Source organism: Octodon degus, unplaced genomic scaffold (genome assembly GCF_000260255.1).
Source record: "Octodon degus isolate 3935 unplaced genomic scaffold, OctDeg1.0 scaffold00003, whole genome shotgun sequence".
NCBI classification, from domain to species: domain Eukaryota; kingdom Metazoa; phylum Chordata; class Mammalia; order Rodentia; family Octodontidae; genus Octodon; species Octodon degus.
The window spans coordinates 35,126,684-35,140,712 of NW_004524579.1; the positions used below are offsets into that span (position 1 = coordinate 35,126,684).

General features: G+C 36.0%; 1 protein-coding gene across 3 annotated transcripts in view; it reads left to right on the forward strand.

The window, feature by feature from the left end:
- Positions 1-14,029, forward strand: part of Wdr7 (WD repeat domain 7) — a 438,292-nt gene that overhangs the window by 124,657 nt on the left and 299,606 nt on the right. For all 3 annotated transcript variants that reach the window (XM_004623683.2, XM_004623684.2, XM_023715190.1), the window contains 2 exons: positions 5,789-6,558; positions 8,795-8,883. In XM_004623683.2, coding sequence (XP_004623740.1) covers positions 5,789-6,558; positions 8,795-8,883 — 859 coding nt within the window. The remainder of the gene's footprint in view (positions 1-5,788; positions 6,559-8,794; positions 8,884-14,029) is intronic.

Genomic DNA, 14,029 nt, shown 5'->3' on the forward strand with positions numbered 1-14,029 from the left:
CTCAATTTTGTAATATAATGTTATCCTTTGTAATGAAACTTTGTTAGGTTAGTAAAATCTGTTATCAGGCATTACTGGTCATGAAGCCTTGGTGAAGTCAGAAATTGTAGCTCATGTGTAGTACTTAGAGATGAGAGTTATTTTCTTGCTCTCCTTTTCCCTTCAATCTTTTCATTTTCTTCCATGTTATTTTGGTGTTGTTTTCTATTTTCATTTATTAAACTCTCCATGTTGTTAGAAACAGCTTTGCCACAGTGACACAATCAGTAGCTCTGAGAAGCTGAGATAAGAGGAGTCACACACAATCATATCCAGATATCGTGGTACCAGACACTAAATAACCTTTTATTTGCCCAAGCACATGGCTGTCTGCTGGCATGAAAAGAGAAAGAGACAGAAAAATGGAAGGATGGGTGTTTGTGTGTGTGTGCTGAGAGGGACACAGGTGTGACTGACATCAGATGAATGAAAGCTGAAAAATCTTTCCTGTCTTCATTCTTGCCTTTTTTTCCATGTAACTCTTGATGCTTCAGCAGTTTCTTTACCAAAGATGTTTGATTTTATACTCCTTGTTCAATATGGTCTGTTTTTCCTAAAAGAAATCTGCAAGTTTTTTTTTCTGCAATGATAGTACTGTTAAAGCACTATGGAGTGCTCTGTTTTATTTAATATTGTTACCTAGTCCTTCATACTCAGGATTACTTCTGTCTATTTGATATTATTTTACTTTTTGGCCTGACATAGCCAACCTTTATACCCTAGTGTAATACCATAGTACCTGGGCTCAGCAGGTAGTAGCTGTCATTAATAATTCTCACAGCAGTAATGTATTTCATATGATATATTTAGTATGCAGTTTTATGTACATTCACTCAAGTTAGTGTTGGTGGGTAGAAATGTGTTAACTGTTGTTTTTGACATTGTGCTAAATGTTTGAAAAAGCAGACATAAAGCATAATGCTCTGAGAAATGAAAGGGCAATGCACACGTTCTTCATTTCAGCCTGTCATTTACATTCCTGGAGTTGTTCCGTACTTTATCTTCCCTCACCTGCATGGCTTCTCTTGCCTCCTGTTTCGTATTCATAACTTTGGTCTTACTTCTTTTCAACCAGCATTGCCAGTGGAAGTTTATGTAATTAAATTTGGTCAGGTTTCTCCTTTCATTAAAGATTTTGGAGAACAATGCTCAGATTATATAGTCATCTGGGTACTGGCAATGAGATGGATTCTGGTACATTCTTAGACATTCATAGGTCTGTTATCTGGCTCAGGAACCTGTATTTCATAAATCCTGGTGATAATTCTGAGAAAAATACTGCTTTAGTGGCTCACAATCTGTGGAATTAAGTTTAAAAGCCTTTGGTGTGATCGTGAATGTTCTCGACTCTTTTTTAAAATGTCTTTAGTACAGGGTCTCACTACACAGATGCAACTCATAATGATCCTCCTGTTTTCAGCCTCCCAAGTGCTGGGATTACAGGCATGTGCCACCATGTCCAGTCTCAATTGCTGTCTCAGTACACCACGGGGTGGGGCTGGCATGGCTCACCAGGGATGGCTTTGATGCCTTTTGCACTTTAGTCTGCTGAGTTATTTGGCCATGCTCCAGCTTGCTAGTTGCTTGTGTGTTCGTTCTCTTTTTCTCTCTCTCTCTTTCTCTCTCTCTTTTCCTTCTCTCCCTCTCCCTCTCCCCCTCCCTCCTTCTTCCTCCTTTTCCCTCTCCCTCCCTTTCACCCCTCTTTTTTGAGACCAATCTTGCTCTGCAGTTCAACTGTCCTTGAATTTATTTTGTAGCCCAGGCTGGTCTGAATGATCCTCCTGCATCAGCCTCCATAGTGCTGGGATTACAGGCATGCGCCCCTCCAAGCCCAGTTAATGAACTATTTATTGCATTCTTCCTCATGATCACCTGTGGATTTTATCAACATCTATTTTTTGATGTTTTCTGCTTTAGTTCTTTTTTACATCCTGCTTTCTGCCAAGAATGCTCATTTGTAGCCCAAGTTGTTCCTTTATGAGGCACCTCCTGGGTACTCACGTGGTATTTTCTCCATGTATCCTTTTTTTTTACCTTGAAATCTTCTAGTCATATTTTATCATTATTTTGTGTCATTATATCTTAATTTTGAATTCAAAGCTACAGAAAACATTTTATACTCAACTTTGAATTGTCAGTCGTGTTGCCCAAATACAAGACATCATAGGCATTGTGCTTATTATGGAACAAATAATTTAAATATTGGAATGAGATTCAAAGTCTTTTTTTTTAACCTTCATGTTTATAACTTCATATTTACTATTATGTAGTATACATTTTTGCATTATGTATGTTGTTTAGAATGTTTAATTTTAGTATAGAAAAATATATATTTTGTGTTCCTTTATTAATCACAAGTTCAGAGAAATTTCTACAAAAGAGGTAGCAATCAGATCTACTTGAATTCTGTAAGTAATTTTTGGAAGAGGAGTCACATGAGATATTTCTTGAGGATGGGTGCAACATATGTGGACAGGAGGCAGACAGAAGATACAGAATAGCTTTGAAAAGGGCAAGTAGCTTGAAGTGACAGTAGAAGTTAGAGGGACTGTGGTTAGAGAGAAAGCCTGCGAGGCAGGCAGCAGTATATTCTGGTTACTAAATAAATACTGTTGCCTTTAAAGCCAGAAAGAACCATAGTCAAATGGGAGGATCTTTAAAACAAAAGATCAGTTAATTATAATTTTAGTACAGAAGTGTTGATTAGCAATTTTAATAATTATATAAAATTCATGTAATGTTTTTGTTCCACCTAGGTATTCTGATATTTAAAGTTACAGAAGATCAGTGAGAGGTGGCTTAGCCTTGCTTTTGAAATGGTCTTGTAGAGTACAGGAAGGCATAAATAACTATAACAACTAATTATGTAAAGTGGCAAAGACTCAAGAATGTGATGCACATAATAAACATGAAATGCTTTTGAGATCTGACTTTCCTTAAGTGTACTGAGTACACGCCACCAACTTTCCTGAGGAGCGATGAACAAAACCTGTGTGTTCAATGTATACCATGTGATGATTTATATACATGGTAAACGATAGAATTAAGGTCTTGATGGAAGAGAAGGGATTGAAGTAGAATTTAGGCAAAGGGATAAAAGAAAGGATTTATGTGTAAGGGACCATGGTGATAGTACTGGAGCTCATTTGTTAAGCCAGGAAAGTAGTTTATCAAAACATAATCAATGGGCCTTGCAGGAATTAATTGTAAAGGGGAGAATTTGTATTTTATCCTAGAGTTTTATTTTGTAGTTATGAAAATAATACATGTTGATTATTTTAAAAATATATAAACAATATTTCATAATTCCATAACAAAAAATAAATACTGTGAATCTTTTTTGTGTTATATGTCTTTCTTTGGTACCAGGAATTGAACTCACTACATTATGCTTGCCAGGCAGGTGTTATGCTGCTGAGGTATATCCCTGACCCCTTTGTATTGTCTTTTTTTCCAGGTTCTCTTACCATACTTATATTCATTCATATATATATATATATATATATATATATGTCATATATATCATATATATGCACATACATACATACACACATATTAAATAAGTGAACTTGTAACTAATCCTCTGTATTTCTGTAATTGATGTTCATATGTGGTTTTACCTTGTTTAAACGTGGAACATGAACATTTTGCAGTTTGGTTAAATATGCCCAGAAAGCAGAATTTATAATGATTGCAACATCTGTTCTATTATACTGGTATGCTTAAATTATGCCTATTTCAGTATTATTAAATATGTAGTATTTATATGTATTAAATATGTATTTTTTTCCCTAATTTAAAATAATGGATGTTGCTTCACTGAACATTTTCGTATATAAATTCTTACCTGCATTTCTGACGATGGATTTGGAATAGCATCCTGAAAATAAATACTGGTATACTGGATCAAACAATAGCAATCTTAAGGGCTTAAGTGGTAATTTTTCAAATTACTCTTCGGAAAGGCTGGTATTTAAATTCATGCCTGCAGTGTGTGGGTTAGACTTCCACGTAAGTGTTTAGTTTTATCTGCTTACTAATTTTTGTAAGTGGTGTCTTATGGTTATTTTAAATGTCATTTCCTAGACAACTAGTAGGACCATGTGTTCCCTTCTCTATTGACTCTTTTACTGTGAATTAGTTTTCAATTTTATAGGGGTTTCTTTATTTGGGCGTTAGTATTTTAAGAAACTTAGATAAATATAACTTAAGTAATATTTCTAGTACATTTTATTCCTATTTCTTATTTGCCTTTAAATGTTAACAGTAGAGATTTAAGTTTAAGCATGCTTAGAAAGTACTTTCCCAGGATCAAATATACATCTATATTTTGGTTTATATTTCAGTATTTAAAATTTAATATTTATTTATTTATTTATTTTGGTGCTGGGGCTCAAACGCCTGACCATACACTTGCCTTGCAAATACTATACCACTGAGCTATCTCCCCAGCCCAGAATTTTGAATTTTATGACTTCTCCATAATCCATGAAAATCTGTGCTTTTCGAAGAAGTCTGTGGTCAGAGAAAGTCACAGTTGTTTGAAGTAAGGTAATATGAGGACTGGCTTACCCTGCCTTGAGAGGCAAAGATAAAAGGTGTGAATTTCTGTAGGGCAAGTGGGATAAGAAGAAAGAGAAGTAGTAATTCAGGAGGTGCAGCCGGTTTCTTGGGAGGGCAGAAACAAACACAGGTTGAATATGAGATACTTCCAGATATCCACATACAAGTGATCAGAAATAGAAGCCTGGAATCCCTTTAGGAGCCTGGTCTGGCGGGAATCACTGAGCCATCTCGGTGTCAGTGACAGTGCTAATGTAGCAGGAAGAATTCAGTTATCAGGACCCATGACCGAATAAGAGAAAGGGCTCAGGCCTAAAGGGCCCTCTAGGAGGGTGCTTAAGGATGCTGTAAGGTGGCTTTTTATTCCTTTTGTCTAACTGTAAAGATTATAAGGAAAGGTACTGAAGAATTGCCATTGGATTAGTAAATTGACTAAAAGGGGCAGTAGAGGAGGAAAGAATTGAGGAAGGAGAAGGGGAGGGATGATACCTTTTTTAGAAAATGAAAAAAGTCTTTAATAAGTTCTGTATTGGAAGAAAGAAATGTGTGAATAGGAGTATGTGAAGGTAAGATGGATAAAGGAAGCCTTGGACAGTGCAACATCTTAAAAGGATCAGCAGTTCTGATACACAGATTATCCTTTGTTGTTCACTCTCAGAGATAGAATATGCTTTCAAGGTACTGAAACAAATTGTGGTCTACCCTAACAAAAAGTCTCCCTGCTTCTAAAATAAACTTTTCTCCAGCCAGAATGGTGGCGCACATCTATAATCCCAACACTTGTGAGGCTGGAGTAGGAGGACCAAGGTGAATTCAGCCTGGGCTACATAGTGAGCTCAAGGCAACCTGCACTAGAGTGAAACCCTGTTCCAAAACACCAAGCAAATAAACAAAAAATACAACAAACTTATTTGCATAGTTTTTTTAAAATTAGTGCATATTTGTAGTGATGATGGGGAGTTGTTATACTTAGTTTTTAATTGACAGTTATGATTGTCTCAGCATAAAATTCTTCTAATTGTATGAACTTATATCTTTTATATGCTATTAGTGGCAAAGTTAGTGTGTTATTTTTAGTGACACAAATCTTGTTTAATACACATTTGATTTGTATTTATTGTTCATTAATGAATGTTAAAATTAAACACTTTTAATTATAACTATCTTTTAAAATTATTTGTTGCAGGGGAATTTACCTAAATATTCTCATAATTCCCTGATGGTTCAAGCAATAAAGACGAACCTAACAGACCCGGACATACATGTGCTTTTCTTTGATGTGGAAGCGTTGATTATTCAACTCCTGACTGAAGAAGCCTCTAGGCCGAATACTGCACTTATTTCCCCAGAGAATTTGCAAAAAGCATCTGGCAGTTCAGACAAAGGGGGCTCTTTTCTAACTGGAAAACGAGCAGCAGTTCTCTTCCAACAAGTGAAAGAAACTATCAAAGAGAACATAAAAGAACACCTCCTTGATGATGAAGAGGAGGATGAGGAGTTAATGAGGCAGAGAAGAGAGGAGAGTGATCCTGAATATCGGGCCAGCAAATCTAAGCCATTGACTCTATTAGAATATAATTTAACTATGGACACTGCAAAATTATTCATGTCCTGCCTTCACGCCTGGGGTTTGAATGAAGTTCTGGATGAAGTTTGTCTTGATCGCCTTGGAATGCTAAAACCACACTGCACAGTATCGTTTGGCCTTTTATCGAGGGGAGGTCATATGTCACTGATGCTTCCCGGGTATAATCAGGCTGCCTGTAAACTACCACATGGGAAAACAGAAGTAGGAAGAAAACTGCCTCCAACTGATGGAGTAGGAAAAGGAACTTATGGAGTGTCTCGAGCCGTTACCACCCAGCATCTGCTGTCTATTATATCCCTGGCAAATACCTTAATGAGTATGACCAATGCCACTTTTATTGGTGATCATATGAAGAAAGGCCCTACCAGGTGTGACCATAATAGTTTGATTTTATTCTTGCATTTCAAAAAAAGAGGAAGAAACTTGTTCTATTTTTACCATTAATTTTGTTAGTTACTTTTTTTTGGATGGTAGAGCTTTACCATTGTAGTGTCATGTCAGTGTTCTGTCTTTAAGTTTTATAGTATAGATTTCCAGAAAAATGCTTGGCCTAAAATGAAGTTACATAATTATGTATAGTAGACATACTTAATGTTTATTAAAGATTTTAGAACATGAAAGTGGTTCATCTTGACTAGCTCTGGGGCAAATATCTTAAAGTAAAACTCCTAGAAATTTCTACTTCAATTCAGAAATGTATATTTGGTTGAAGTACTTCTCATTGTACCCCATATACAATGAATAATACATGTTTAGTACTTGACTTCAGAATTTTGTATAGTTGGAATTTCTCAACAGGAAAAGAGAAAAAAAAAATTTAAATCCAGAATACTAGTTTAATATTTCTAGAATACTAATGAGTGCTACTTTCTATTTCCTCAAAGCTATACCAAACAACTTGGTGTTATATGGTGTTGAGAATTAGGGGCCGGGGAGATAACTCAGTAGAATAAGCGCTTGCCCGGCAACTGCAGGGTCTTGAGTTCAATCCTGGTTCAGGAAAAAAAAAAAAAAAAAAAAAAGAATAAAACTTTTAAAGCCAACATTTTGGCCCTAGCCTTCCAAGGTCAGTTAAGACTCAAGACATATGAGATCTTGTACTGTAACGTCATGTAACTCAGTAGTGTCCCGAATTTTCTGATCAAGGAGATTATGGGGCCAAAGAGGAAAGTGATCGGTGATGTAGAGTGTGCCTAAGGAGAGTCACATGGAGAGAAAACATTCTCTCAGCTTTCACGGGGAGCACTTTGGCCGAGCAATGGCCGTCACTCATCCACATGGCTGACACTGACAAAGGTTCTACAATCTGAGGTACAGGATCTCAGGATAAATCCTGAGGGGATTTCACTGACCTTATCAGATCCAAAGCTACAACTCTTGTTGCATAGGTCCTGCTTTACCTTAGTCTTAACCATCCAGCAGAAAAGTATAAAAACGAAATATAAGAAGTAAAGCCATGCTATTATGTTGAGCTGTAGGGGACTCAGGTCAACAATTTCTGACACTGCCAGTCAAGCAGAAGACCCAATACTATTATGGGCTACTGGACTCTTTTAGAATATTTTGCTGAGCTAACACACCTATAACATTCAAATGACAGAACTAAACAAAAAAGGGGATATATAAATGAATGTCCATTTTGTATCTGTGTATTCAAAATGGTTAGGATAGATATATAGTTACATTCTCTTAATGAATAGAGGGAATTGTTCTAATGGTGTTTGTAAATAGGATATCATGTCTTCATCTTGTACAGCAGGTAACCACTAGGAAGAGAGTATGCAATGTGCTAATTATTGAAACTGTCCTACCAATTTGATTTGAAACTGTCTCATTGCTATTTGTCTCTCAGTAAAATTATGGAAAAGAAAAAAATAAATATTAAAACAGAAAAAAAAGAATTAACCAAATAAAATGTTTATTTTAAATCTAACAAATAATTATGGAGTGCTCACTTTATGTCAGGCTGTGTTGTAAGTACTTCACAAAGCCTGGCTCATTGATGCCCTTACCCATGTAAGGTAGAAGCTCTTCTTACCCTTTGTTACAGATAGGAGCACTGAGATGCAGAGAGGTGAAGTAGCTTGCCAAAGGTCACACAGCTAGTAAGCAATGAAGCCAGACCTCCAGCCAAGACAGCTGCCTCTTGAGCCCAAAATGTCTTTAATGTCTTATTGCATTTTTTATAGTTTAGAGCTGAGTACTTTTAAAATCAATGCATTTTTTCCTTGAATTCATTCAAACCAGTGATAATGGGATAAGCTGAACTCTCAGCATGCTAAAATGGAAGACTAGAAGACTAAGAAAGATTTGTCAATAGTGGTTCATTGGAGTGCTTATATTTTTAAAACTTACAGAAAGTAGAAATTATAGATCAAAAATTTTTAATTCATTCTTGTTAATTATGTAATTATTTTAGTATTTAAAAATTTAAAGTGGAATATAGTAGATGCAAAACAAAGTATTTTAGAAGAGTAAATTTAAAATGTTCTGCATGTGTTTCTTTGTTGTTCCTTTGAATCTAGAAAATGTAATATTTTAATGGTTCTGGAATTTTGAAAATGCAAAATAATATATGCATGCATTTTTTTCTTCTCTTTAAAGGCCACCTAGACCAAGCACCCCAGACCTTTCCAAGGCAAGGGGTTCCCCTCCAACTTCCAGTAATATTGTACAAGGACAGATTAAACAAGGTAAACATGAAATTTTATTGAATAATTTATCTGACATTTCAGCTCTAGAAACTGAGGAAGCATAGCTAATGGATAATCATAACATTTTGTTTGTCTCAAATTGTTACAAGACAGAAAAGTTGTTATATTCCAGACGTAAATATGGATAATTAAGATGTCAGGTAAAAATAAATCAGATTTATTTAGAAATTGATGAATGAATGTATTTCACATAATTTTATTATGCTATCTTAGGCCTAATTTTTATAGATTAGGCATACCTTAACTTGACAACATTAGTGTTTTAATTATGTGTATCTTGAGTTTAAAATTTATATATTTTTAATACATTTAAGAATATTTAAATTCTGAGTTTTGTACGAATCTGCCATCTGCTAGTAGTTAATACATTGTCGATCACAAGTGAAGTTTTTGTTGTGTTTCTGTTTACTTTTTATAGATCATTTTATACTATAACTTTCGTTTTTAACTTTGTTTTTCATTAGGGAATGAGAGAAGAAAGGTTAAATTTATTTTTTAGTTCCTATAAATTTCTTAGTCTTATTTATTAATCAGTATCTTTGGATATCCCTGAATATATCTTTAATAGTCCATTAATACTGACAAATGAGCTGCAGAGTCATTTCTGCTTGGAGAACTTTCTTCTAGGTAAGAGTTAATGCTGACTTTCACAGGGTGTGACAGAATGATGCAAAGAACTCTGCCTGAGGCGGACTGAGGAAGATTCTGCCTGGAAGTGGTGACACCACTTTGTCCTCTCAAGTTTTTATTTTAAGTTGGAAAGAGTCAAAGCATAGCGCTACAAAGTTTGTTAAACAGTAGTCTCCTAACTTCAAATATACAGCATTATTCCTCCCTAAGGTAAACACTATTATTCCTCTCAGCTGATTATTTTAACATCCTGACGTGGTGTGCTTGATTCACAGACCAGTTAGGCAGAGGATTGGGGCTCACTAAAGCTTCTACCCTCCCTCTAATGTCTGCCTTTCATTTCTAGTGGTCACCCTTCTCATTCCCTGTCCTCTTAACTACAGCTGTGTAATCAGGGCTAGTGGCGCAGCTCAGTGGTAGATGCTCGCTTAGCATCCATGGGGCATTGAGTTCAGTGCCTAGTAGCACACACACACACACACACACACACACACACACACCCCCATAGAATTGCATAACCATTTTATTATACTACTTTACTCTAAATTATGTAAAATTTAGCTTGATCAATTTTTATATTTATTTATTTGAGCAGAATATATTTATTGGGGGAAAGCTGTCCAAGAGAGGTACAGGAATAAATAAAATATATTTATTTTTTGAAATACAATATACATATACAATGTACATAAACACAAATACACAGGTCAGTGATATTTAAAAGCTGAACTCTTGTATTAACTACATTCTTGGATAGGACTAGAACAGAACCAGCTCTTTAGACGTACCCTAGGTGTTCTCTCCAAGTCATCATGTTTTTCTCCTTTCAAAGGTAACTGCAGGTTGAGCTTCTATAATCCAAAAGTCTAAATCTGAAATGCTTCAAAATCTGAAACTTTTGGGGTGTTAACATGATGCTAGAAATTGGAAAATTCTAAATCTGACCTTTTATAAAAATTGTGTTTTTTATAGTTGCGCCAACTATTTAAATCCCTGAACTCTGGTCAGCCAGATGGTTCTGCAGATTAAAGCACCTGCTTAGGCAGACGCAGGGACCAGGGTTCTATCCCCGGCACCACATGCCTTGCCAGCCCTGCCTCCTAGGCATGCTGAGCCAATGATGGAGTCTGGTCATGATGGCACAGGCCTGTAATCCCAGCCCTAGGGAGGCTGAAGACAGGAGGATCACTCCCAAATATGAGCTGTAGTGAGACCCTACACACACACACACACACACACACACACACACACACACCCAACCTAAATTCCTGAACTTTATAGTTTAGGCTGTTTTCTAAGTTCTATGCTAATGCAGTCTTCTTTTGTGAGATTTATTAGTGTTATTAGTGTTATTTGACAATATTTATTTTCAGTGTTATTCTTTTGAATGGATAGCTCATAGTCATGTTTTTTTTCTGTTAAGGATATTAGCTTTAGATTATTTTCTAAAAATTCTTTTTTTAAAAATCTTTTTGTACTGGTTGATACATTGTGTCAACTTGAGAAGTTGAGAAGTTCAATTAAGTGACTCAGCAGAGAGCTAGGATTCTTACTTGGTAAATGTCCTCATCCTGTGCAAGAGGAGGGTATGGACACTGTGCAGTTCTACACCCCCAGCCCCACAGTAGCTTGTTTATAGTATAAGGAGGGAAGAGAGGCTGGCTAGAAGCTGCAGCTGCTGCCCTTCCTTTGCTCTTCCTTTTTGTGCTTCAATGAACTGCTGCTGTCGGCCATGTGCCACTCTGCCTGGGAGCCAGCCAAATACAGACTGAAACCTCCACAAACTGTGAGCTAAATAAACCTTTCCTTCCTTAATTTTGAGTGTTGGGTAGTTTGGCCCAGGAATGAGTAAAAAGTAACTGAGACACTTTTTGAGACAGGGTCTCACTATATAGTTAAGGCCAGCCTCAAATTTGCAGCAATCCTTTTGCCTCAGCCTCGGGAGTGTGAGGATTGTAGTCATGCACCTCCATGCCTGACCTAAAATGCCTTTTATTACTTTGAGGGAGTTCTTTTATATTCCTATGTTGAGGTGTTTTTGTTTGTTTACTAAATGGATATTACATTTAGGTGCTTTATCTGTATCTATTGAAATGATTACATTATTTTTTGTTTTATTATCTTCATAAGATACAGTATATTGACCTTTTTGTTTTAAAACAGCTTTGAAATACAGACCATACTTTGTTGTAATGAATTAGCCATTTTACAGAAATGCAATTTGTAAAATTTTGTAATTGGTTTTTATATGTGTTTTCATAAGATTTTTGTGTATAGTTTTCATTGCTGGTAACATCTTTGTGCAATTTTTAAAAAAAATATATTTGGTACAAGGTTTCTCCATGGAGCTGGAACTCATAGTGATCCTTCTGATTTTAGTCTCCCCAGTGCTGGGATTATAGGTGTGTGCTACCACCTCTGGACTTGGTGGTCTGCGCAGTGCGCCTGTGGGTGGGGCCAGCACTCATGGTGCCTGAATTGAACCCAGGCCCTTGTGCTTGCCTAAGCAGGCATTTAGTCTGCTGAGCTATCTTGTTTAACACATATTAAGTGCACAAATTAATGGGTTGCACTGTGATATTTCCATACACATATACATCATGCATTTATCATGTCCTTTATGTCATGTCCCTTTTCTACACCTTACCAGTCCATAATAATTCCTCTTCTATTTTTAGGTCATCATTTTTTTTATCCCTCTAGTTTCTTGCACACAATTTTTCATCTTTCTTGTGGCTGGTGTTTATTGAGCATTTTAACTATAATTTTCATTAATTAAAAAAATTTAGCCATTAGTTCTTTAGATATTTTTTCTATCCTTTCATGTGTCCTCATGTACTATATAGTATGCTGCTTGAAATGGTCTCACATATCACTTATGATTATTGTTGGGTTCTTTTTTTTTCTATGGATGTGAATTAGAAAGTTTCTATTTCAATGTGTAACTACTGTAACACCCTTAGCTGATAGTTGTGATACTTCTGTCAGTTCTGGATTGGTTTTATTTTCTTCTTTGTGGGCTATGCTTTCCTGTCTCAGTATAATCCTCAATTAGATGATAAACATTTGAATTTTACTAGGTTGGATACTGAATACTTTTGTGTTATAAATATTCTTGAACTTTGCAGATTTTTTTTTTTTTTTTGAAATAAGATCTCACTATAGTGAGGGCTGGCCTTGAATCCATTGTGTTGCACAGGCTGGCTTCAAACTGACGGCATTCCTTGTGCTTTAGCCTCCCAACAGGCATGTGCCACCACACTTGTTCTGGAGTAACTTTTATGTGGAAACAGTTTAACCTTTGTATGGTTTATTTATGATCTGATTTGTTTGGTGGTTTGGAGCAACATTCTGTAGAAGGTGAATTATTCCCCATTACGGAAGCAAAATTTTTCTATGTGTTATTTTTAATGGTCTGTGAATTATGAGATTTCCAGTTAGGCTGATGGGAAAGGCACTCTTTCTGGCTTTTCAGGTCATTCTTTCTGTAACCTCTACTAGTCTCCTTAAAACTAGGTACTGCTTGGTCCTGTGTGGACTACCAGAGGAACTGTAATGTGTATCTGCCTTCATTTTCTCCTTTCCCATGGATTCTACTTGCACTGGTTCACTGGAAGCTGGTTTTTCTCTACGTTGTCTCCCTGACTCAGGGAAACTGTTGAAGTCTTCCTCAGTTTCTTTTATCTAGACCTAGAAGTACTCCCAAGGCAGTGGTCTGGACCATTTGTAGGGCTTATCTTGTGTGCCATGCCTCTGTCCTTTGTTGGTCAATACCCAGTTGTTTAAAAACTCTCATGTTAGGAACTTGAGCTTTTTGGAAACAAGGGGTATAAGGTAAAATTCTTTGTGTTGCTTGGAGTTTTAATGCATTATCACATAAAGAAATAGGAATGAGCTCACTTGAGTAATGGATTTGCTTAAAGTATGATTAGTGATGTTGGTTTGATTAGTGTATAGCTAGTACCTTTTAACTCTAGATCTTATGTTTTTTCCTTAATAGCATGTACTTATTTTTTCAATTAATTGGAAGTATCTTCCCAGATAAATGATATTTTCTTTCATTTATGTAGCTTAAAACTTCAAGAACCTGTTAAACATGGATTTTTTTTTCAATTTAAAGAGAATTAAAAAAAAATAAACTACTTGAAGATTAACATGGTACTTTTGTCATTCTATTCCTAATCCTCATTATGATTCTTTTCTTTCTTTTTTGAGACAGGGTCATGCTATGTAGTTTAGGATGGTCTTGAGCTCACTATGTAGTCCAGGCTTCCCTGGAACTCATGACAATCTTTTTGCCTGAGCCTCCCAAGTGCTGGAATTACAGGTGTGTGCCACCATGCCCAGACTCATTATGATTCTTAGAAGTTGGTATTTCTTCTTCAGGTATATTTTTCTCCTCTCTAATCATAGTAGATAGAAGTATCCCAATATCATTTGTGTCACTCTTGTGATTATATGTCTACCACTATTATGTTGTTGGATGTGCTTCAGG